The sequence below is a fragment of the Sorghum bicolor genome, chromosome 6, assembly GCF_000003195.3.
Source record: "Sorghum bicolor cultivar BTx623 chromosome 6, Sorghum_bicolor_NCBIv3, whole genome shotgun sequence".
NCBI classification, from domain to species: Eukaryota; Viridiplantae; Streptophyta; class Magnoliopsida; order Poales; family Poaceae; genus Sorghum; species Sorghum bicolor.
This window is the reverse complement of record NC_012875.2, coordinates 53,558,405-53,583,870: the sequence shown is the minus strand read 5'-3', so window position 1 is coordinate 53,583,870 and position 25,466 is coordinate 53,558,405. Positions and strand designations below refer to the sequence as shown.

The 25,466-nt window shown below is 47.2% G+C and overlaps 1 protein-coding gene across 2 annotated transcripts; it reads left to right on the top strand.

Moving 5' to 3' along the window:
• Window positions 6,300–24,480, top strand: LOC8056608 (protein argonaute 1B). 2 transcript variants are annotated; one of them, XM_021463832.1, is made up of 23 exons: window positions 6,300–6,642; window positions 16,131–16,852; window positions 16,932–17,152; window positions 17,232–17,381; window positions 17,460–17,593; window positions 17,756–17,865; window positions 17,956–18,062; window positions 18,144–18,282; window positions 18,409–18,525; window positions 20,867–20,974; window positions 21,080–21,151; window positions 21,914–22,036; window positions 22,124–22,289; window positions 22,368–22,489; window positions 22,566–22,703; window positions 22,803–22,945; window positions 23,031–23,093; window positions 23,162–23,225; window positions 23,304–23,439; window positions 23,533–23,606; window positions 23,687–23,781; window positions 23,864–23,895; window positions 23,996–24,480. In XM_021463832.1, the coding sequence occupies exons 1-23, from the start codon at window positions 6,588–6,590 to the stop codon at window positions 24,199–24,201; spliced, it is 3,297 nt and encodes a 1,098-aa protein (XP_021319507.1). In that variant the 5' UTR covers window positions 6,300–6,587; the 3' UTR covers window positions 24,202–24,480. The 2 variants fall into 2 exon arrangements, with proteins under 2 accessions (XP_021319507.1, XP_002448347.2); XM_002448302.2 differs by lacking the exon at window positions 6,300–6,642 and adding an exon at window positions 13,973–14,266 and having other exon boundaries at window positions 23,996–24,474.

Here is a 25,466-nt window from a genome sequence, read left to right as displayed (position 1 = left end):
CTTGCTCCAAGTTGGGCCAACAAACTTCGGGTTCAGCTTCTTGTGTCTTGTACTCTTCTTGCTTGGGCTGCTAGGCCTCATGTGTACCGTGACAACATACAGTATTACTAGTGTGCTATAGCTATATTGTGCACGCGCAATGCGGCGTTTGCGTTGATCGAGCACATCAGTAGCATGTAGCTCGATCGGGTTGAATAATTTGTGGCAATACCGCACCGAATGTACTGCATATATTTGAAGGAACGGTGCATATATTTGCTTTAAACCGAACGAAAATTGGTAACGAAACGGGGCCGATCGTGACATGCTGGTTGAGTGTGCTGTTTGACGCAAAGTTCACCGAATACACACCAGATTGTGACATGCTTAATTGTCTATCTACCGAATCCTAATTACACGCTCACGCAACGTTTTGTGAGCATCGGTACATATATATATCGGTGGCATGCACATGAAGTGCTACTATTGGCATTCAGTCTGTTCGTCCTAGTGAAAAAGCTAGCAGCTGTGTATCCAGATGTGACAATCACGGATTGGTGGGTGAACACTACCTCTAGTTTTCCTGATCTGTGCGGTTACCTCTCGGACCAGAGGAAGAGCAGCTGACAGGAGAGGTTTCTATATATAGCAGCTAGCTGAATGCGTATTGCTTCCTACACGCAATGGTTGATGAGATGAAGCGATCGTCTGCAGAATTGCAGTACAGGGTGTATATGTAAAGCAAAAGGGATCCAACGGTGTCGAACCAAATCGATCATAGCTACCTGCTACAAGAGCCTTAGCGCTTGTTTTGCTTGGCAGCAATAAGATGCCATAAGGTTTGAACTCTTACGCGTTCCTAAACATGTCCTACAGAAACGTTGGGCACACATCTTGTCTCCATTTCATCAAGTATGGATCGAGTGGCGGTCGGGGTGGTCTGAGAGTCAAGCAACTTAGGAAGATTCGACGGTTGTGCAACAACAATTCTCTTTTGCACATGCTTGGGATCAAGCTGCATCTCAAGAAGAGGCAATGTCAGCAGTCCTGAACCTGAACATGTGGAGGCAAGTCTAGATGCACGGGATGGGGCGAGGACTGAAGAGGAGGCCCAACAAATGTTCTTGGGTTCCCAATGGCAGAACGAATGGCTTAGTAGTGTGATGTATACATGGACAGGGCAAGACCCATGAACTGAGGTGCCTTAGCTGTTAAATAGCTGGGCGAGTTTAGAGAGAAGGGATCGAAGACAAGGAACACAGTGGGAGCCTTAGAGCTACACGATGTCCACCTGCATGGCCGCAGCTTCACCTGGAGTAACGAGCGCCAGAACCCCACGCTGGAACGACTCGATCGGGTACTTGTCTGGACACAGTGGGACGAGATATTCACCAACGCCCACCTACGATCTCTTGGTTCGGACGCCTCAGACCACTGTCCTTTGTTGCTGTGCACCAACATGGGAGGCATGTCCAAGGCCAGGTTTCACTTCGAGGTGTTCTGGCCACGGTTCGAGGAATTTCAGCATGTTGTAAACGACGCCTGGAATGGATCGGACAGTCACCAGGGACCACTCGCACGGCTTGATGATCGACTTCGGATTCTAACCCGCGCCCTGCAAAGCTGGTCAGCGAAGAGGATCGGAGGGGTGAAGGAGCAACTCCTCATGGCACGAGAGCTCGTCTACTGCCTCGACTCGGCGCAGGAAGTGCGACAGCTGAGCGAAACAGAGCAGGAGCTGCGCAAGAGGATGAAACTCAGATGCCTCGGCCTCTCCTCACTCGATCGGACGATCGCCAGACAGCGTTCGCGTATCCGCCACCTCTCTGAGGGAGACGCGAACACTGCGTACTTTCACCTCATCGCCAGGGGCAGGAAACGCCGGAACTACATCCCATCTCTTACCATCGATGAACATGTCGCTGCGGACCACGATGACATGGAACGCGCGCTGTTCGATCACTTCAGCTCAGTCTTCGGTGCAGCGCCATCAACTAGAACCACGCTGAACTTTACGGCACTTGGGATTCACCCAGTACCGCTAGAGGACCTTGAACTGGACATCACCGCGGAAGAAGTTTGGCACGCAATCAAGCAGTTGCCCGCGGACCGAGCACCAGGACCGGACGGTTTCACAGGGGCGTTCTACAAGAGCGCCTGGAATATAATCCAGGAGGACGTGATGGCCGCCGTCAGTGCGTTCACTGCAGGAGATCGGCGCGGCATGAGCAAATTGAACAACGCCCTCATCATCCTTCTTCCCAAGCGGGTCGGAGCAACAGCGCCATCCGATTTTCGGCCAATCTCCATGATCCACAGCTTCGCCAAGCTAATCTCAAAAATCCTCGCGGTCAGGTTGGCGCCGAAGCTAGACGCGCTGGTGGAGAAAAACCAAAACGCATTCATCAGATCGCGGACCATACACGACAATTTCAAATATGTTCAACGGGCCGCGGTCATGCTGCGCAAAAAGAAGACGCCGATGCTGCTTCTCAAGATCGACATCTCCAAAGCCTTTGACACGCTCTCTTGGCCCTTTTTGTTCGAGCTGCTTCGGGCGCGGGGGTTCGGACCGAGATGGTGCCAGTGGATTGAGGGGCTGTTCGCCACCGCATCCTCCCAGATAATGCTTAACGGAACACCAGGACCAGCGATCAGGCACCTACGGGGCGTGCGCCAAGGGGATTCCCTTTCACCTATGCTATTCATACTGGCCATGGACATCCTTCACCGGCTGATGGCAAAGGCAAGTGCAGATGGCGTGCTGAGACCTATTGAGCCGCTTGGGATCAAATTTCAGTGCAGTATCTACGCCGATGATGCAATCATCTTCATCAGACCAACCATACAAGAAGCCCTTGCAGTAAAGGAAATTCTTTCCATCTTTGGAGCTGCGACTGGACTCCAAACCAATCTGTCCAAGTGCTCAGTAACCCCGATCTATGGCGGTGAAGAGGTCTTGAACGACATCGTGCGCATCCTAGGCTGCCAGGTGCAGCAGTTCCCACTACGGTACCTTGGTTTGCCCCTGACCACCAAGAAGGTGCCAAAGGCAGAACATCAGGCGTTGATCGAAGCGGTTGCAAGGAAGCTCCCGCCCTGCCACGGATCTCTCATGGCAAGGAGCGGTCGCCTGATCTGGATCAAGTCCGTCCTAAGGGCGATCCCCATCTACTCGACGATGGCTGACAGTTTACCTCCGTGGGTGCGCAAAGAGATCGATGCGATCTGCAGGAAGTTTCTTTGGGTTGGCAAAGATGCCTCGGTGCGCGGCCGATGCATGGTGGCCTGGGAAACTTGCTGTCGGCCAACGGAACTAGGTGGGCTCGGCATTTCAAACTTGAAGTTGGTCGGCTACGCCCTTCAAACCAGGTGGTTGTGGCTACAAAAGACGGATAACACCAGAGCATGGAGTGAGCTACCTATCAAAGCCGACCCAGAGGTATTGGCTTTCTTCAAGGCCTCCACGTTCACGCTCCTCGGTGACGGCAACTCTTCCTTGTTCTGGGAGGATCGATGGATCCAAGGAGAAGGTATCAGTGACATCGCACCCAACCTTTCCACAAAGGTGCCCAGAAGAATCAAATCTACCTTGACGGTGCGCCAAGGACTATCGGGACGGGCTTGGATAAGATCGATCTGTGGCGGGCTCTCTATTGTTGAGGCTGGCGAGTACCTAGATCTTTGGGCGGCCACTGAGAACATCATCCTTACCGATAGCCCGGACACAACCATCTGGCGATGGACAGTCGATGGGGAGTACACGGCAAAATCAGCCTACTGCAAACTTCAAGCTGGTGGAACCATTTTTCGGGGCCACAAGCTAATCTGGAACTCCTGGGCGCCGCTACGGGTAAAGATCTTTCTTTGGCTGGCCTTCAAGAAGCGACACTGGACCAATGATCGTCGGGCGAGACACGGGCTGCAAGCATAGTCTGAGTGTTTCCTGTGTGACCAGGCGAATGAGTCCATCGATCACATACTGACGAACTGCCCTTTCACTAGAGAGGTATGGTTCCTCATCCTGTCCGGTCTGGACAAACAATTGCCACCGGCGCAGCAGACAGTCATCGCGTGGTGGAGGCGCATCCGGGCCCTGTGGCATGGACCGGCGAGGAAGGGCGCAGACTCGCTGTTCGCCCTCGTCTCTTGGCATATATGGAAGCAGCGGAACGCGCGTTGCTTTCGGGGGACCACACTCACCGTACTCGAGCTACTGGCTGTGATCAAAGCAGACGCCGAACAATGGATGAGCGCGGGCGCAAGAAATTTAGGAGTTCTTGGCTCGGGGGGTAGCATCGCTATCCACCGAGGATGGTTACAGTCTGCAGTGTTTTTATTTCATTTCCTGCTACGGCAGGTGAACTCGTTTTGTATTGTTCGAATTTCCTTTCCCTTCTAATATAATGATACGCAATCCTCTTGCGTATTCGAGAAAAAAAAGAAAAGATAAATAAGTATACAATAATTCCAAAAATCCTTCCACCGCTCTCCAAATTATCCCGTCTTCTGCTATACTTTAGCTTCTTCCCTCCAATTCCTGTTACTAGTACCGCTGGTGTTATTGTGTTGACATGTGGCAAGCAGCAAACTCTGAGCAAACTCAGCAACGCTCAGTCAGATCTTGTTGAACAGATACTTAGGCTCAATCTTTGTCGGCAACTCCCTATTGTTTTGTGTTCTGATTTCTGAAAAAAAAAAAGAACAACAGCAACCTGCGAAGGACGCTGCTGTAGACATGGTCATGGACATGCAGAACAGAAGGTACAGAGCTTGCAAAACTACTGGGCTGTAGATATGGTTAGATGAGCCCATTTCTTAGACACGTATCTGTTCTTGGATCGCAGCCCATTCGGAAGTTCAGGTTCTCGTCGTGGGCTTTTGAGGCCTCGTATCTTTTTGTGTGTGTGTCCCTTTCTACTATTTCGTATTTTCTCAAACTTTTATTGTGGGGGACAATCAGACCTAAACCCCTCGAGATATTGTCATTTTACTACAAAAACAAAGTTTTCACAACGGTGGGTATATTCCCTCGCATATCCTATTCGGACAAATGAGCCAATAAATAAATACCTGGAAATATTGTGATTCACAAAAAAAAGGCAACAACGACTTTTATTTAAAAACTATATATCTTCCTGAAATTGCTAAGGAGGTGATGCACACACAACCTTGTCTTTTAAGGAGGTGCCAAGTAAGCTGTCTTTCAATAAGAAAAAAAGAACTCAACCACCAGGCCAGCCATATATACAATGTTCTTCATTGGAATGCCAGGCAATACCGAGCAATCGATGGTGTGGCGACAAAGCGGATGAGCTTCCAGACCATATGAAACCATATCAGTCCCTTTCCAACAGGTCATCAGCTGCAACTCTTCGTGCGGCACAAATTTATTTTAGGCCTTGTTTAGTTCCGAAAAGATTTTGGATTTCGGTACTGTAGCACTTTCGTTTGTTTGTGACAAATATTATCCAATTATGGACTAACTAGAATCAAAAGATTCGTCTCGCGATTTCCAGCTAAACTGTGTAATTAGTTTTTGATTTCGTCTATATTTAATGCTTCATGCATGTGCCACAAGATTCGATGTGACGGGGAATCTTGAAAACTTTTTGCTTTTTGGGGTGAACTAAACAAGGCCTTAGCCCAACGACTGCATACACATCACTTCAGATAACTACTGCCGATGCGCGTCGGATTACTCAAATGTCTGACTAGATCTCAACTTGGCCAACCAATGATCTGATCAGGTGACTAGACGGAAATTATATAAACTTTTGTTAGTGCTGTCTTGTTTATTTCGCTATCTGAGAGCCTGGGGGACTACACTACAAAGCGCAAATCTTGCTAAACAAATGTGTACCATATGTTGGGTCATTTCGACGCACCATAGTTGGTAACTAGGATCAGCGGACCACCTTATTTAGCAAAGGATTCCTCTTGACCAACCATGTTGTGGTATTTTTAATGGCGAATATGATCGATGTATATAGTGGCAGCCGCATTTGCTGCAGGGAACGCGGGGGGCCCTCCACCTAAACCTAACGGAAGCTAAAGCTCGCACATCGATCAGCTAATGGCTAATGGCTCATCCACACCATTAGTCCATTACCAACGAGCGAGCAGTAGCCGCAACTCGCAAAAATGGAAGTCGCATACCACCTGCACCGGCGCAATATTTTTTCTCCGTGCGCCAGCGGCAATAATTGGGCATATCTTGAAGCTTACATCACCGATATCTTTTGCTTACGACGACGAGGCCAGGGATGCAGTAGTGCAGACGAGCCCGAGGGAGCCCCACCCACCACGGACCTCCTCCTCCTCCCCCTCCCCCTAGCAGCGCCAGCCAGCCATCGCTAGCTTCGCCCAGCCTGCCAGCCACCAATAACAATAAGACCCCGGCGCCCGGCATCTCTTGGCTCGTGATCCACGCCCCCAGCCCCAGGCAGCAGCAGTCAGACGAGGACCTAGCTCTTCTTCCACCTCTCGATCGGTCGGCAGACAGACGAGGGGACGGACACAGAAGTGGCCGCGATCCGGCTGCCGGCTCGTGCCCGGCCTCCTGCTTTCAGTTCCAGCTTTGGCGCGCGGCGTCGTGGACGAGGACGATGTGTGACCTTGACATGGCGATGCGGGTGGAGAACAACGGGCGCCCCCATCAAGGTACGCCCGTGTCCGTGCCCTCCTTCCTCGTCTCGCTTCGGCGACCGTCCCCTTTTGCCCTGCCCGCTTCCGGTTTTTTGCCTTTTCCTCGCTTCTGCTGCTGCTGCTGCTTCTGCTGTGCTTGTGCATCTGCATGCCCCGGCCGGCCGTGTCGTCGTCCCGTCAGATCACCGCACAGTTCGCGTGCATGATTGTGCGCCGCTACGCGCTAGCAGAGAGCGCCGGGTCGGCACGGGCGGGGCCTCCTTTTGACCGCGGGCTTCCGGCAACCGGCATCCGGCATGGAGGAATCGCGCTCGTGCGTGCATCACGTCGGTCCCTTTGCTGTTGTCGTCTCGGCGACCTGTCGAGGCCGCTGTTCCTGTTGGCATGGTCGCGCACGCCCATGCCATGCCGTGCCGGCCGACTGGGCTTCACATTACACTGTTGCCTGCCTACAGACTACAGCGACTGCATGCGCTCGGGCCCTCGAGGAACAGTTCGTCGACCGGATCGTTCGTTCTTTGGGTCGCGTCGTCGTCGTCGTCGTCCGTCATCACTCATCAGTGAACTAAGCTAATAAAGCCTGCGGTTAGTGATGAGAAGGGATATACAACGTGTGGGTTGCGCCGTTGCGGTGATTCTAATGCAGTGACATGTTCAGCCACCTGCCTAGCGTAGCTTGACCGAGAGAAACAAGCCAGAGCAGCAGCATGTAAACAGCTGTGGAGCCAGCCGAGCTGAATGTGAGAGCTCGGCACCAGCTACCTCGGAGGAACGAATGCCATTGTTAGCACAGCACATGTACAAGACATTGATGGATCGTCTTTTTTTTTTTCACACTGCTGGGCTGCCTGGACGCCCATGCATGCCACAGCTGTTCACGGTCGGCGCTCTCCATGCATGCATGATGCCCCCGGCTCCATACTGACTGGTCCGCGCCCCGTAACCGCATGAAACATATCTGCATATGCATACCCATCTCGTCTCAGGAAAACCTTGATTCATTCTACTAATCCATGTGGACGTTTAATAGATTGTTGGATTAGTTGAAGATCTACATGAACCACCAGAACCTCCTCACCTCCATTTGCTTAGCGGATTTAATAAATCTATAAGCAGGCCTGTAGCCTGTTTGATCCTCGCCTACTATTTTTAGCTGATAACTAGTATTAATCTATTGGATTTTTTTTTGTGTTAGCACATCATCGTCGAGGGTGATTCATGGAACGAGTCTTGGTTTCTCAGCCAGTCTCTACAGCATTTTAATTCACAAAACGACTACATCAGTTTATAAGTAGATTTTTATTTTCGCAAAAGGACAACAGGCACAACAGCAACATCCAAAACGCACACAAACTCACAAACGCACAAGCCGAAACAGTAACCAAACCAGAACGACACCTCCAAGAGCCTGCCGACAATAGAAAAAAATAGACAGCCATTTGCCAATTTGGCACTTGCGTCGCACGGAACAGTAACGTGCCCATTAGCGCTATGCAAGAGCCGTTGGATACCCTGGTGGATCTTTCGGCCTTCGGGCCGCCACCGCGGCGGGCGGGCCCATCATCCATGGCGGCAACCGCGGCAAGGCCGTGCGTGGCATCGCGGGTGGGGGGATTCGGCTCGGTTCGGCTCCGTGCGTGGTGCGTCACGCTGTGCCAGCGATGCGGCAGTGCCGCACAGTAGCAACCAAAACCACGCGCGGATGACGCGGCGGGCCCACGGCATTATGGGCCGGGGGTGCAGTACGTACAGCAGTAGTACGTACTATACACTGTACACCCACAGCAGTACAGCAAGTCCACCACCAGAGGTGCGTGCGCCCGTAGTACGCCGTCGTGCAGGTGGGGTCACCTGCCCCTGTGGGACACGTTTCGAGCTCGGAGAGGCCTGACACGCGATAGAGGTGGGGCCCATGCGCCGTGCCGGCTGACACGTCGGCGACGACTGCCCTGGGTCCCGCCCGCGGGTCCACGGGTCCGCCGTCCGTAAATATTGTCCAATCATATACTAATTAGGATCAAAAGATTTATTTCGTGATTTACAGTCAAACTGTGCGATTAGTTTTTATTTTTGTCTATATTTAATGCTTTATACATGTGTCTCAAGATTCGATGTGATTGGGAATCTTGAAAACTTTTTGGATTTCGGGTGAACTAAACAAGGCCGTACCATCGCCATGGGCTCAAGCGAACTGTCACGTCGCGCGCCCGGTCCGCTTTGCACCGTCGTGTGACGTGTCAGCAAAGGACATCTTTTCTCGCCTCGGAACGGTATCCTCATCGCTAGTGGAGCAACAGTTCAGTTCTTGCAAACGGCTTGTTTATTTTTTTTAGGCCTTGTTTTGTTCATCCAAAATCAAAAAGTTTTCAAAATTTTTCCATCACATCGAATTTTATACCACATGCATGAAGCATTAAATATAAATGAAAATAAAAACTAATCATACAGTTTGATTGTAAATCGCGAGACGAATCTTTTGACCCTAGTTAGTCTTTGATAGAACAATATTTATCGCAAACAAACGAAAGTGCTACAGTAGTGAAATTCAAAAAATTTTCATATCTAAACAAGGCCTTATATTGAAAACAACACGGAGGAAGAAAAGAAAACGACATTGTAGCATCTGATGAAGATCTATCCTGCTTGCATTACGCATTTTTTGAAGAAAAAAAAATACGTCCAACATACTCTACCAGTCGAGTGTTGTGACTGCGTCCGGGGGTGTTTGGTTGGCTGTAGCATTTCTATTTTATTTAGTAATTAATGTTTAATCATGAACTAATTATGTTTAAAGATTCATCTTGTAAATTACTTTTTATCTATGTTTTTAGTTTCGTAAATAGTTTATATTTAGTTTTTCATACATGTGCAACGGGCGGTAAATTTTACCCTCTGTAACCATACAGGCCCTTACGGCTTATAGTAATGTGTTTGGTTGAGAGTGACACAGTTAGACTATCTCCAACAATCGTTACCCAAAATACAATACCCATTTGTCCTTTGGGTAGCGCTATAGGTAAAAAGTTACATACCTATTTTTAGTCTTCTCCAACAACAAGACCTAAAAGACAACACTCTCTGCAAATAGGTCTCAAGGAGAGAGGATACCCAAATTTGGGTTATGTCTCTTCTGATCCCAAATAGGTCTCCTATTGGAGACAGCCTTACAACTGGTTCGCCATCAGGCTGTAAGGATATATAGTTAGCTGATTATATGATCTAGTTTGGCTTGCATCAGTTGAGCTAGTTTTCATTGGATCAGGCTCGACAAATGCAATGGTTTACTTTTTTGGTCGATTGTATCTTATTAGCTTGGCGAATAAAATATGTCGTTTGGTTGCATTCGTGAAGATATGATGCATGAGATAAAAAATAATACAAGGTTGTGATTACAACAATTTTATTTCTGTATCAGCCAGTAGCCATATCCAAGAATCAAGCACACCATAGGAGAAACAACTATTGCAAGTGCACGGTAATATAAGCCATTGTATTGGGGCCATTTCATCTCTTCTTCCTTAAAAATGTTGTCAATTCATCCATTCCAAATTAAATCAATGTTAAATTTATTTGATTATTTTACCTTAATCCCTCTTAACTCATATGGATCGGGATGGATTGGTGCTGAAAAAAAACTAAAGGGTGTTTGTATCCAATAGTAATAGTTAGCTGCTAAAAGTATTTGAGACCCCATTTAAATCTATATCTAATAGATTAGCTAGTGTCTTATCCATTATCAAACTAAAAGTTGTTAGATGGTCTTTTTCTGAGCTAATAGTTAGCTAGAATAGATCCAAACGAAGTCATAATCGTCCTCATTATAATTTCCTTTTGACCATTACACAAGGGAATTTTTTTTCGCGAACGAGACCAATCGGTCTGTGTTTCATTAAGAGGCAGTGGAAAATTGAACAAGTACAAGGGGAGGCCTGGCCAGTGGCGAGAGACCATTGGCAGGAGCCAAGAACAAAGTAACAGATCTATCTACTAGAACATAATTGAGTTTATTACAAATCAGCCAGATTTTGCGACCAAAGTGTAGCAAACGCCGAGACGCAGGAGAACCCTGCCTGAACCCATCCTCTAGTGCAGCATCCCTAACCACCATGGCGATCGAAGAAGCCTTGTTATCGAAAGTGCGCTTGTTCCTCTACTTCGAGACACACCAACAAAGCAACAACAGAAGACAATCAAAGACCGGCCTGAATTGGTGATGAAGCATACGCCTTTGCTGCTTCCGCCAAACAAGGGGAAATTTCATATAATTTTTGAACCATAAGGGACACTTTCCACGTAAAATTCTCTAACTCCACTGAACCTCGATGTCCACCAGTGGTGGACTTAGGGCCTGGTAACTTAGGCGTTCATCCGGGCTTTGGCGCCGATGCACTTTGAAAAATTTATTGCTTTTACGTCTTGTTGGAAGGTTAAAGACACAAAATGTCATTGGCGTCTTGATCCTTATTACTCGGGGTCCATTCGAGCATTGAGTCCGCTATTGGTGTCCATTTAGTAAACAATATTTCACCTTGTAGATATATGGGACAATTTGATTCGATTTTCGAATCGTCAACTCCACCGAGACACACTGGCATAGTGGCATATGGGTGGGCGTTCACTATCATTGAACACAATTTCACACGATTGTAGCAGCACCCTTGTTTGATTTTTTTTTCTCCTACCAGTGTTGCGCATGCACTTCCTACTTTATCAAGGAAAACTATAGAAGTTTACGAGGCAAAAGATTCAATAAAAATGAAAAAAAACTCTTTAATAAAATATTCTAAAGTCGTGACGAAAATCAGCGAGGCTAGTCTCTGAAAAGGCTATATGTGACAATGGCAGCAGGAAAGATGCTTGCTTGTTTCTTTTGAATAAAGCTTCATTTTCTTTTCTCACCGCGTAACCTTTCTTTCTCGTATAAAAGGTGAGAAAACATTGACATATTAGATTTAAAAGTCCCGACAAAAAGCTTCATTTTCTTTGTTTCCATTGGCTAGCCTCTCCTTTCCGTGAAAGATGAGAGGAGTCATCATTATTTAGAAACAGTGGCTTCGAGAGACACCCAAACTGTCTTATTTCATGACTTGCCAATATTTGCTCGTGAATGGCAAAGGCAACGTGCTAATGCAGTGAGTCAGTGACAGCTAGTAGTGATGTTCGTCGTTCTTAGACACATCGTCAACACCGAATTCATCGCTTTGCAACAAACATCGTGGTGACATCGAAACGCAGTCACGTTAACAGTTATAGGACCGATCCACACTACTTTTTTTGCATCCCAGCAAATCTTTTCACTGTGCGCCCCGCTTCCCCCCTTGATGTGAACTCTGAAGCACGGAGACGAGGAAGAACTGTCTCGTCCCCTTCCAACAAAACCAGGGACTGTGCCCTAGTACGATCGACGTGATACTCGCTGTATCCTACGCAGTACCTAGATAGCAACACTGGCGCCACTATACGGCTCGTCGATTCCTGCAACCCTGCGTCTGCGAGCGCCACCTAGGCCTTGTTTAGTTCCAAATTTTTTTACAAAACAGGTACTGTAGCACTTTCGTTTGTTTGTGATAAATATTGTTCAATTATGTACTAACTAGGTTCAAAAGATTCATCTCATCAATTCCGACCAAACTATGCAATTAGTTTTTATTTTCGTCTATATTTAATATTCCATGCATGTATCTAAAGATTCGATGTGACGGAAAATCTGAAAAATTTTGCAAAATTTTTTGGGAACTAAACAAGGCCTAGTAGGAGTAGAAGTAGAGGCTAGAGCGCCGCTGCTGTGCTGTGTCTGTGTGCCTGTGTCTCCGTCTCGCCGTCCCGTGCAGGCTTTGGAGAAGGCCCGCGGCCGGTTGTGTCATTCTGGTCGTGAGGCCCGAGGCAGCCCACTGGGCAGCCTGGACGCGAAAGCGAAAGGGCCCCTTGCCCGTACCGCGGGCTCCATGACCGTCCCCGTCATCGGGTCGCGGGCCCAGCAGAGCAACGGCTGGTCGCGCGTCCAGTACGACCCGCCATCGCGGCCGGGGCCCACTGCGTCCTATCCAAGTACTCCTCCTACTCGATCCAGCGGGCAACTTGCGCGACGCGCTGTACTGGCACCCGACTCGCTGCGCGCTGGGCCCGCGCGGCCAGTGGGGTCGTCGTGTCATCGCCTGGGGGCCGGACGGTAGCCGGTGGGCCAGCGATTTTGAACAGTCTAGCGGTGGCCCACGCACTGGCTCGTGCGCCCCGTATGCGGAACCGATCTCAGCCATTGATCCGGTAGGGTGGCCGTAGTAGCAGCAGTAGGCCTGTGCAGCTGTGCTCGTTGCACGTTGGGTGCGATAGCAATAGCAATAGCAAATGCTACTACTACTGCAGGCTAAGGACGTCTGCAATGGTGTTCAAATCACTAGCTATTTAGTCTCTAGAAAGAATATTATTGGTTCTCAATGGCAATTTGGAAATAGCTAGCTTAAGAAGTCGCTAGCTATTAGGAAGTCACTAACTATTGTGGAGAGTATTGTGAGAGAGTTATTTCTAGAAGATTATGCTAGATTAGCTATTTATGTGTCGCTAGCTATTAGGAAGTCGTTAGCTATTTGATCTCTCTTCTCGATAGCCAATAAGAGTACTACTTTTTTATTATTTTTATATATCATCTCGCTAGCTATTCGTAAAGTGCTATTGAGAGCCAATAGAATTCCTCTTAGCATAACCATTGCGGATGACCTCATGGCTGTTGCGAGCATCGAGAGGCGCCCGCCCGTTTGACTCGTCCTCTTGCCTCTTACGGGTCTGGACGGCTTAGCCGAAACGGGACTGCATTGACAGCGACCCGCCACCGCCGAACCACCACCGTGCCCACGTTACAAAGCACAGCTGCGTTCGCCGTTGGCAACTCACGGTCATTGATGGATCCGTGATCGTTTGTTACTTTGGTTCATGCCGTACGCTCTGACGCCTGTGCATCGGTGGCCGGTACTACGTAGTATTTCACTCTCGGTCTCATGCTTCGGTATGATCGCGTAGTTCTGCGGACGGGACACGAGAGCGAGGCGATCCAATCAGCAACCGAAACGTCTTTGGGCCCTGGGCGATAACATGGCGAGGAGGGCACGATAATCCACTCCTGACACCCGTCCTCTCCTGTCTTTTGCGCCTAAAACGCTTGATTAGCCCCACTAATCCCATCGGTGGCGTCGCGCCCGAGGTGTCCTTGGCCGCCTCGGCCCCACGCCGTCAGTGGCGTCCGTCCCACGTTCTCCAGTACTAGTACTAATCCCACTCCGAACGGGTCCCCGTGTCCACGGCGACGCGACCCGCCCCGCGACCTGACCGTGACCCTGACACGGGCACCCAGCCCTGCCGGCTGCCGCAGCCGCTGCCCTCGCTTCGGCGCTTTCTCCAGTGAGCCGCACCCGCACTGCCGCTGCCGCTAATTAACCACAAGCGGCCGTCGCCTTCCCCCTCCCCCTCCTCAAAAAAAGGCGGAGAGGTGGAGGTGGTGGTGGTGGTGGTGGTCGTGGGCAAGTAGTGGAGCACCCAGCACAGCAGCTTCGCTGAGGCAGTAGAGAGCGCCATTAGTGGAGGCGGGAGCTTAGCACTCCCGCTCCGTTGCCATCCCGCGCAGCAGCCGTCTGCCGAGCCTGCTCAGGTATCGCTCCCTCCCGTAATCCGCTAGATCTGCTGCTTTTCGCCTGCTTCCTCAGTGCGCGGGGTGTAGCTTCAGCGTTCGATCGTTTCCGGGGTTGGGTTGCTTTGTTGCGGCGGTGTTGGTGCTTGAAATGAACGAGCTCGAGGGGGCGCTCGTGGATTTTGTGGGGTCTGTCGGGTTATTTGTCCGGTTCTACCTGGTTGTGAGCTGATCCAACGAGAGCTTGACGATTTGCGGCTGTTTTTGTGATCATTTTAGCTTGTCCATCTAAGCTAAGCGCTTAGTGTGGAAACCGGGGGGGGGGGGGGGGGGTAATTGCTTTCTGAGATAAAGGAACATCTGTTCTTTCAGGTGTCCAGTGCTCATATGCGGGTGAACTGATTACTTCGTTAAAACCTCAGCATATATCTAGAAATTACTGATATAGCAGTACCTCCCCTACTGGCTACATGCTTGTATGGTTATTTGCCTCTACGTTAGGGTAAGGTTCACTCCGTTTATGTGTATTTTCACTCCTGTGCCTTGGTATCCATCTCTGGTTATTGGGTTTAGGGTGATATATTTTTTTGTTGTTGTCTTTGTATCTGGCTAACAAACGAGGGTTCTTTTTAGTGCATCACATTGTGATGATTCTAACCGCAGCCTTGGCTATGATTGCGGATGTGTTCTAGGCATATTTTTATGCCTAATGTTTGTTGTTCTCACTTATCGTTTGCTCTCGGACTTGATTACAAGTTCTAGCATAGAGTTTCCTACACTCAAGGATGCAGCACGGCATTGTGAAAAAAAAATCATGTTCCTTCAATGGTTACCGAAGTGTTTGATGTTATCTCAAGGCATTGGGATTGTATTGAACAGTGGAGACTAGAAAAGGTCCCTGCTAAAACAAGCTTTCAGAAGGCCACATAAGACAGGCCTTTAGCAGTAGGATACTGATCATTTTGTTTGTATAGATGAAATGGGTATCTTTTAGCAACTTCAGTGCTACATGTTTCTCATTCATACATTTCTTCTGGCATCCTTTTGAATGAAAATGCTAGGATAATTCTTTTTTACTATTATAGAAAGGGTGACTGGTTGATTTTGTTTACTTGTTGTCTGTATATTTATTTTAGGATATTGTTATTAAACGAATAAAATAGTTGATATCTAGAGGACACCTATGGAGTATGGATGGAGCGCTTCTTTTTTGATATGTTCTTTCTCACATTTTCCTCACCTTCTACTTGGCCTCTTTTGGTTTAAATAGAAGTTTGCAGCCAACCACAAGCGGTGAAATAATAATCAAAATGAAGGAATGTTAAATTCAATAAAAACATAATAAGTCTTGTTTCCTAATACTTGTGAGATGGCATTCCCTTTCTTCTATGCCTACATGGTTTTTCTTGTTCACTGCCTTCTGGTACTTGGTCTATTTTCTCACGGGAATAGTTTCCATCATGCTGTCAAGCTGTAATTCAGAAATTTTCTATTTATTATTTTAGCAATTCCTTGATGAAGCTGATCTTCTATTTGAGTTCATTTACAGTTTCTTTACTCTCTAAGCTGTTTCAGTTCTCATTATACAACCTTCTGTCTCTATTTTTTAACAAATACGCAGTTAAACAGTTTTCTTCATGTTAAGTTTTGATAAATTATTATATTTTTACCATGTTTTAAATAGCGAGCTAAGGCCAAGGTGTTTAGCGTTTTATATACCGTAATTAGCGTACTTTAGCGGTAAAATAGTGGCAAAATTGTACATGAATACAAATAGCGACATAATTTTTTTCAAGCTATTTCGGGCTATAGCGGCAAAAATAGCGGGCTATTTTTTCCATGGTATTTTTACAATCTCACTCTTGATGTATTCCTATCATGCCAGTGCCCATCATGGTGAGGAAGAAGAGAACTGGCCCTGGTGGCTCTGGAGAAACTTCTGGAGAGTCTTCAGGAGGTTCTGGACAAGGTTCTTCACAGCGGCCTGAGCGAACTCAACAACCTGGGGGAGGACGTGGCTGGGTGCCTCAACAGGGTGGTCGTGGTGGCGGGCAACACCAGGGTCGTGGTGGACATTATCAGGGCCGCGGAGGACCTGGGTCACATCACCCTGGTGGTGGGCCCCCTGAGTATCACCCGCGTGAATACCAGGGACGTGGCGGTGAATATCAGGGACGAGGTGGTGAGTACCAGGGACGTGGTGGCGCCCGCTCCAGAGGTGGAATGCCACAGCCATACTATGGTGGGCATAGGGGAGGTAATGTTGGACGAAATGTTCCTCCAGGTCCTTCTAGAACAGTTCCCGAGCTGCACCAAGCCCCTTATGTCCAGTATCAAGCCCCGGTGGTTTCACAATCCCCATCGGGACCTGGCTCATCCTCACAGCCTGTGGCAGAGGTGAGCTCTGGACAAGTCCAGCAACAGTTTCAGCAACTTGCCATTCGTGGTCAGTCTTCCACGAGCCAAGAAATTCAAGTGGCACCAGCATCAAGCAAATCGGTTCGATTCCCATTGCGCCCTGGCAAGGGCACTTATGGGGACAGGTGCATTGTGAAGGCAAATCATTTCTTTGCTGAGCTTCCTGACAAAGACCTTCACCAATATGATGTAAGCTCCTCGTAGGGAATAATTTCATGTCAGTTTTTTCTTATGTTGTTATTTCTGTTCACCAATCGTTTGCCATCAGGTATCTATAACACCTGAGGTTACTTCACGTGGTGTTAATCGTGCTGTCATGGGAGAGCTTGTAAGACTATATAGAATTTCCCATTTGGGTGGGCGTCTACCTGCGTATGATGGAAGAAAGAGCCTTTATACCGCTGGACCATTGCCATTTACTTCTATGACATTTGAAATTACGTTGCAAGATGAGGAAGATAGTCTTGGTGGTGGCCAAGGTGGACAAAGGTATGTCATTATGCTGTGTCTGTATTTAGAACATATATGCAACATTTCATGCTGACTGCTGTAATCCTTCCTGTTCAAGGCGCGAGAGAGTATTTAGGGTGGTGATCAAATTTGCGGCCCGTGCTGATCTCCACCATCTGGCTATGTTTCTAGCTGGAAGGCAAGCGGATGCTCCTCAAGAAGCTCTTCAAGTGCTTGACATTGTACTACGTGAATTGCCTACTGCGAGGTGATTGTATATTTATTAGTTGCTTTTTCCATGCCACAAAAGTCAGAGTCTTCATTGCCTTACATTTTTCTTGTTCAGGTATTCTCCTGTTGGTAGGTCATTTTATTCTCCCAACTTAGGGAGACGCCAGCAACTTGGTGAGGGTCTGGAAAGTTGGCGTGGCTTTTACCAAAGCATAAGGCCGACACAGATGGGCCTTTCACTGAATATTGGTTAGATACTGTCACTTTAACCTTTTTGTTTCATTGTTTATCTTTCAGTTGCCACACATGATCCATGGCGTATTGTAACTAAATTCTAATTCTATGGACTCCCAGTGTAGTTTATGAAATCAGTACTGGTCTTTTCTTAGCCTTTGATTTGTGCTCTTGCAGATATGTCCTCTACCGCATTTATCGAGCCTCTCCCTGTGATCGATTTTGTTGCTCAGCTTCTTAACAGAGATATCTCAGTTAGACCATTGTCTGATTCTGATCGTGTGAAGGTTCGAATCATTATCATTACCTTACCTATTTGATAGCAACTTTGGTTTATGCTAGTTCGTGTTGAGTTACTGTTGTTTGTTCCTCTGTAGATCAAAAAAGCCCTAAGAGGTGTGAAGGTCGAGGTCACTCACAGGGGAAACATGCGCAGAAAATATCGCATTTCTGGCCTAACCTCACAAGCAACAAGAGAGCTATCGTATGTGTCTTCCATTGCTGGTATGAGCTAATAGCTTAAAGAATAGTGCAGTGACATGATTTTTTGGTTTCTTTGGGATAGATTCCCTGTTGATGATCGCGGTACTGTGAAGACTGTGGTGCAATACTTCATGGAGACTTATGGTTTTAGTATCCAGCACACCACTTTACCGTGCTTGCAAGTGGGCAATCAACAAAGACCAAATTATCTTCCAATGGAGGTTTGTGTCTTCGACTGTATCCGCTGAACTTGGATTTCTTATATTGTGCTTATCTATTTGAATGGTCTCTGAATGCTACATCCAGCTTCAGTATTATGCTTATGGCTTTGAAATGTGAAATTTCAGGTTTGCAAAATAGTTGAAGGACAGCGCTACTCAAAGCGACTCAATGAGAAGCAAATCACTGCTCTACTGAAAGTGACCTGCCAGCGCCCTCAAGAGCGTGAGCTGGACATCTTACAGGTGGCTGTTTATCGTATGTTTTTGTATAAGTTATTTCATCAGTGTATACATCTTATGAATTCAAATGTTTAACCATGTTTAGTTTATAGCCTGTGGTTAGCAGTTTTCAAGCCTTTTAGCTTTGGAAGCCCTGTTTACACATTTGCCTGTGCATTCTTCAGGGTTTAGGGTGCCCTCTTGTCTTTTGTTAACAATTAACATGATTATATATTTGCCTGTGCATCTAAAATGATCTCTGGCTCTCTGGGATTGGTAACAGGGTATCTGCAACAGTTGTTTGATTATTAAAATGTTTGTGTAAATTGTACTGTGCTGATGTTGGTCCCTACTCACTCACTATGCCTAGAGGTAGAAGAAGGGGTGAGAACAGCACACACACATACACTGCAAAAACTCTAGCGTTGGCCAAGGTTCTGCCCTTGTGGTTGTGGCAACTGAACTGAAAAATACATTACTAGGGCTGCACTTATATACACAAAGGTTTAGGTTCAGTTTGTGTATGAACTGAAACTAGTGAAGGTGGGCTGTTGTACTGCAGTCAAAGTCTACTATCCTAGATGCAGGATAAGCCTGCAATACTTATTAGCTAAGGACACAATGGCCTACCAAAAATCTGTGTCCTCACTACTCCTAGTCAAGTTGATCTGCAGTTTCTGATTTCTAGTCACAAAGCTACAGTCTTGACTCCTAATCTTGCCCTAATCTTGCTGCTCTTGCAAATTATTCAACAATTCTTCCCCTAAACTTGCTGCTCTTGCCTGATTTCCACCATTCCAATCTTGGTCCTCCGCTCCATGAACCGAAGATGGCCGAGTGGCTTGTGAGGATGTCTGCGAGCTGTCGTACGGTTTCAACACAATCACGGACGAAGTGAAAACGAGTGTCGATGTGCTTGCTGCGGTCGTGGAGGACTGGATTCTTTGCAAGGGCGATGGCGGGCTGATTGTCCACCATTAGGGCTGGCGGGTGAGCTTCCGCCTTCTCCTGCTTGCGATTTGGGAACTCCTTTGCCCAATGGCCTGTCTTCCCGCAGCGCCTATAGGCGTTGGGGTCAATCTTCTTCTTCTCTGAAGAAGCCTTGCCATGCTTGCCATCGCCACCGCAGCTGGAGGCTTCCCCGGACTTCTTCTCCTTCATCCGGGCAGCCCACTCCTCCTTTGTAAACAGCAGCTTGCCGCTGTCCGTCGTTGCTGTGACCAGTTCCATGCGCTCGTCCACCGCCCGCAGACAGCCGGTCACATCCTCAATAGTGAGGGTGGACAGGTCCAACATTGTCTCTATGGAGAGAGCAATTCGGATGTACTTCAGACTCCTACTTCAGCAGCTGGAACGTCGCCTTCTTTGCGTGATCAGAGCTGACGCACATCGCAGCAATGGCCTCCCACGCCTCCTTAGCAGTCTTCTTCGCCCCCAACGCTGTACTCTGTCAGCACAGCAGCGAGGATAGCCTCCATCGCTGACATGTCGTCTTCTTCATTGTCGGTGCCTTTGTCGATGGCATTCTAGAGCCGTCGGGCTCTGAGCTTTACCTTCATGGTCACCGCCCACTCGCCATAGTTGGTGTGAGTCAGCATCGACCAACTTGTGCCGCTGACCTCCCGCACGGTGCGCACAACGACCTTCTGTCGTGTCTGGGCAGCCCCAGCAGCACTGCTGCTGTCAGCCGTCTCCGAGCTAGGTGCCATCGCCGGCGGTTAGTCCGGCGATGCAGTTGTACGGCTCCGATACCACTTGTTGGTGCCTAGGATTCCTGCACAGGTAAAGCAGCAAGCTTACCAGCACGTGCACGCCTGCGCGCGCACGCACACACACACACTCTCACTATGGCTAGAGGTAGAAGAAGGGGTGAGAACAGCACACACACACATACACTGCAGAAACTCTAGCGTTGGCCAAGGTTCAACTGAACTGAAAAATACATTACTAGGGCTGCACTTATATACACAAAGCTGTAGGTTCAGTTTGTGTATGAACTGAAACTAGTGAAGGTGCGCTGGTGTACTGCAGTCAAAGTCTACTATCCTAGGCTAAGGACACAATGGCCTACCAAAAATCTGTGTCCTCACTACTCCTAGTCAAGTGTTCCCACTACAGCTTGAACTGTCTTTCAAAGTTGCTCTGCAATTTCAGATTTCTAGTCACCAAGCTACAGTCTTGACTCCTGTGCAAGACCAGCAGCAAATTATTCAACAGCTGATAAATAGCGCCATCTGTTTTTTTCAGAATACTGTGTAATGTTTAAACATAATATGGTACAGAGGTTTTATTTGTTTTGTATTTACCAAAGTCAGTCAGCTGAATTTATGATTCTGACTCAGTTCCTTATTTTGCCTTTTATCAGACTGTGCATCACAATGCATACTATGAAGACCCATATGCACAGGAATTTGGCATAAGAATTGATGAACGTCTTGCAGCAGTTGAAGCTCGTGTTCTGCCACCACCAAGGGTAAGCGAACAAACATGACCTCTAACAACATCTTGGCATTTTTTTTCCGTATTTGCGCATATGCTGCATGGCTGCTGACGTAGAATTTGTGCATTTTGTAATTAGCTTAAATACCATGATAGTGGCCGAGAGAAGGATGTTTTGCCCAGAGTTGGCCAATGGAACATGATGAATAAGGTATGCCTGTGTCCTGAGAAATCTAGATAAAGTCGCTCTTCCTGTGATTTTTTCGAACGCAATTAATTTTCTTATATGGTAATATTAGGTGAGGACCATCCAAATTAAATAAGTACTATATTTTGCAAAAAAAAAAGAAAAAGAAAAATAAGTTAACCTAGCAACTGGGAGATTAGCTGCCTCAGCATATAAGTTTGTTTGTCCAAGTTACATAACCCTAACTATTACTGAGTTTATTGTTACGTGGTACTTAATTTCTTCTTTTTTTTGTTAGGCATCCCTTTTTGCTATCTCCTTACCTCAAAATTCTAGGATCTACCAAGCTTGCCATGGAATTTTTTTTGGAGGGATTGATTTTGCATTATGTACTCAGAAAGATCTACCAATAAGTCCACAAAAAAAGTTCTATCAAGAACCATCTTTTATGAAATACATTTGGATTATGATTTGACATTGCTGTAATCTAGACAAGGGTGAAGCTAGAACAGAATTTATGGTGGTGCACACCTTGTAGTAACATTGCCATTTCGAGCTCATTAGCAAGGTCTAAACAGGTCACCTAATACTGCACATTTTTTCAATCAATGGTGCCAGTGCACCACAATAGATGAATGTGGTGTCACCCCTGAATCTAAATGCACTGTTTTCTAAGTTTAGCTTGCCTTCTGTCTGCATGCTCCCTTTTTGTTGATTAATTTAACAATCTCATGAGTCATAACTTTCATGTCTATTGTTCTTTGGCTGCCTTCTTTTTCTTGGAAGAAAATGGTTAATGGTGGCAGAGTCAGCAACTGGGCATGTATTAACTTCTCTCGGAATGTGCAAGATAGTGCTGCTAGGGGTTTCTGTCACGAGCTTGCAGTCATGTGCCAAATATCAGGAATGGTAAGTCTTTTCCCTTCAATTATCATTTGTCTGCAATATCCTTTGGCTATTTTTGTTATTTACTCTACGTGTTTTCTTTCCCTTTAGGATTTTGCTCTTGAGCCTGTGCTCGCTCCAGTGACTGCAAGACCTGAACATGTTGAAAGGGCGTTAAAGGCCCGTTATCAAGATGCAATGAACGTATTGAGGCCACAGGGCAGGGAACTCGATCTGCTGATTGTAATACTGCCTGACAATAATGGTTCTCTTTATGGTAATGTTCTCTTCCAAAACACACTTGAACATTGTCTGCTGAATACATTTGGTCATCATCATTCTTTTCATTTCTCAGGGGATCTCAAAAGGATCTGTGAGACTGATCTTGGATTGGTCTCCCAGTGTTGTCTGACTAAACATGTTTTTAAGATGAGCAAGCAGTATCTTGCAAATGTTGCACTCAAAATAAATGTTAAGGTAAAATCTCTCCACACTTCCATCCTTAAGTCACTCATGAATCGTTAGTTTTCTCACAGTTTTCCTACCTCTTCAGGTTGGGGGAAGGAATACTGTACTTGTAGATGCTTTGACAAGGAGAATCCCCCTTGTCAGTGACAGGCCGACCATAATATTTGGTGCTGATGTTACCCATCCACATCCTGGAGAAGATTCCAGTCCTTCCATTGCAGCTGTAAGTGCAGTACTTGTTGCAATTATAACAGGCCAGAAGTTCACATAGTCTAAACGACAGATTTCACTTTTTAATTCTTACAATATTGTTCCTTCCTAGGTTGTTGCTTCACAAGACTGGCCTGAGGTCACCAAATATGCTGGACTAGTGAGTGCCCAAGCTCATCGCCAGGAGCTGATACAGGATCTTTTCAAAGTATGGCAAGACCCACAGAGAAGGACAGTAACTGGTGGCATGATAAAGTATGATCCCAATTGAGATGATGCGATTTATTCACAGTTCTCCATCTTTGGATTCTGCTTTATGCTTAAATTCTTTTTATTGCAGGGAACTTCTCATTTCTTTCAAGAGGGCAACTGGACAGAAGCCCCAAAGGATCATATTCTACAGGTTATTATCCTTGATTGGTCAACTTTACTGATCTGTTTCTCAATATACTAAGCAGTTCTGGATTTCAGGGATGGTGTCAGTGAGGGACAGTTCTATCAAGTATTGTTGTATGAACTTGATGCCATCAGAAAGGTACATGTAATTACATACCATTCGTTTGATGTTGTTTTTCTTCTTTTCTTGACTATCCTCTCGGTACCATGGAAATAGGCCTGTGCATCCCTGGAGCCCAATTACCAGCCTCCAGTTACTTTTGTCGTGGTCCAGAAGCGACATCACACTAGGCTGTTTGCTAATAACCACAATGACCAGCGTACAGTTGATAGAAGTGGAAACATACTGCCTGGTTAGTTCTTGGTGCTCTCCATCTTTTTGGGCTTAGCATGTCTAATTTGGTTATTTGGATCTGACCAGATACTATCTTTTCATCTGAATTTAGGCACCGTGGTTGATTCCAAGATTTGCCATCCTACGGAATTTGATTTCTACCTGTGTAGCCATGCCGGCATTCAGGTTAGTTTTTTTCATTCCCCTTTTCAATTCATCCTTCGATGAAACAGGCTGATTACTGACTGCAATTTCACGTCCATTAGGGAACAAGCCGCCCTGCTCATTACCATGTCCTGTGGGATGAGAACAAGTTTACAGCTGATGAGCTGCAGACTCTGACAAACAACCTGTGCTACACGTAATACATCTACTGCTCCATCGATCAATTATTTCCCGTGCCCTCTTCAACTGCCTGTTAAACATTGTTTCCACTTTTGCAGGTACGCTAGGTGCACTCGCTCCGTGTCAATTGGTAAGCCCAGCTTGAGAACACAGTCTCTTGTCTACTCTGGCAACCCATTGCGGTGCTACTCCATAAAACAAATTGTTGACCTTTGCTTTATTGATTGCAGTGCCCCCGGCATACTATGCTCATCTGGCAGCCTTCCGAGCTCGCTTCTACATGGAGCCAGATACCTCTGACAGTGGGTCAATGGCCAGTGGGGCCCGTGGGCCTCCACCAGGTGGGGCACGCGGCATCAGAGGGGCCGGGAGTGTTGCGGTCAGGCCCCTACCCGCTCTCAAGGAAAACGTGAAGCGTGTCATGTTTTACTGCTGAGCTGCATTCACCAAGGAATCCTGGAGTATTCCATGTATCCGCACTGTTTCGGTGATACTATCGGACACTGAATTTATGCATTAAGACTTCCAGTTCATTCAAGTGATCTGGGGATTTTATGTACGCTTGTTTTGTATTCGTGATGTTGTGACGCTGCAGTTCGAGGAGCTTTAGTACTGTGATGTGTGAACTATTTGTTGCAAGTTGTAACCAGCCAATCTTAGTGTATGTTATGACGAACCTAATTGTTTTTGTGAGGCTTTGATTCTCCGATGATCATGGCAGCTAGTTTCTTGGGTACTTTTGTTACCATGCTATCAAACCTAACGAAGCCTGGCTGTGGTGGACTCGGCACGCGAGGATGCTGAATGCGTGCTGAACATAACGAAGCCTGGCTTTGGTTTGCTTGTTCGCTTGACTGAAAATTCATGAACATAACGAAGCTTGGCTTCGGTTTGCTTGTTCGCATGACTGAAAAGCTATGATTATGATTGAAAGTACCATTTATTGAATGGACGGGGTCAGTTGCAACTTAGGCAGGAGCTCGGAGGGTCAGTTCCATAGCCGTCAAGCCACGTTCATCTGAGCAAGTCTCTAGAGAGTTCGGGTTTGGATTCAGAAGCCCCAAGCCGATCCCGCATCAGAAGCATGGATGCTCGTGAACCTGCTGCCAGTTGCCAGTGCCCAGTTTGCATCGTCAATCTCCGCAGTGCAGACCCGGACGTGCTGCTCTCTGCACATCAGAAAGCGCGGGCCGCGGGCGCATCCACATTCACGGCATTTGTCTCAGTTGGGCTGCACTCTGGACTTGATTGTACCCTGCTTTTCCTTTAAGCAGGGTACTGCCCGCTTTTCACGTGCCCAATGTACCAAGGCCCGTTTGAGCAGGGTACTTACTGGCTGCTTTTTCAGTTGGGCTGGGCTCTGTGCTATCACATCGGTACTCCCGGGCCTGCACGGTCGTGCAACAGTGAAATCGAAAACAAAAAGGAGCGACAGCACGGTCGTCGACTGGACCATTGCAACGGCTGTTGTACCTGAACAACCGACCGAATCTGATAGTTGCACAGCGGACATGACTTGTATGTCGTACTACACGCTACGGTACTTGAGCTCAAGATCTAGCCACCAACAACCAGTAACGTACGTCCTGAACCGATGAGAACACACCGATGCTTTGTTTCAGCTCGCATGGCAGTATGGGTATGGAACATCTCTTTGCTCTACCTTTTTATTGTAGCTTCCATTTGCTGGACTGGACTCTA

What these genes read in the sequence shown, in the direction of transcription:
- LOC8056608 (XM_021463832.1), top strand. Translation starts at nt 6,588, where the DNA reads ATGTGTGACCTTGACATGGCGATGCGGGTGGAGAACAACGGGCGCCCC. An exon ending in CTGATTCTGATCGTGTGAAG is followed by an intron (nt 17,866 to 17,955) that starts GTTCGAATCATT and finishes GTTCCTCTGTAG; the next exon opens with ATCAAAAAAGCCCTAAGAGG. An exon ending in CAAATTATCTTCCAATGGAG is followed by an intron (nt 18,283 to 18,408) that starts GTTTGTGTCTTC and finishes GTGAAATTTCAG; the next exon opens with GTTTGCAAAATAGTTGAAGG.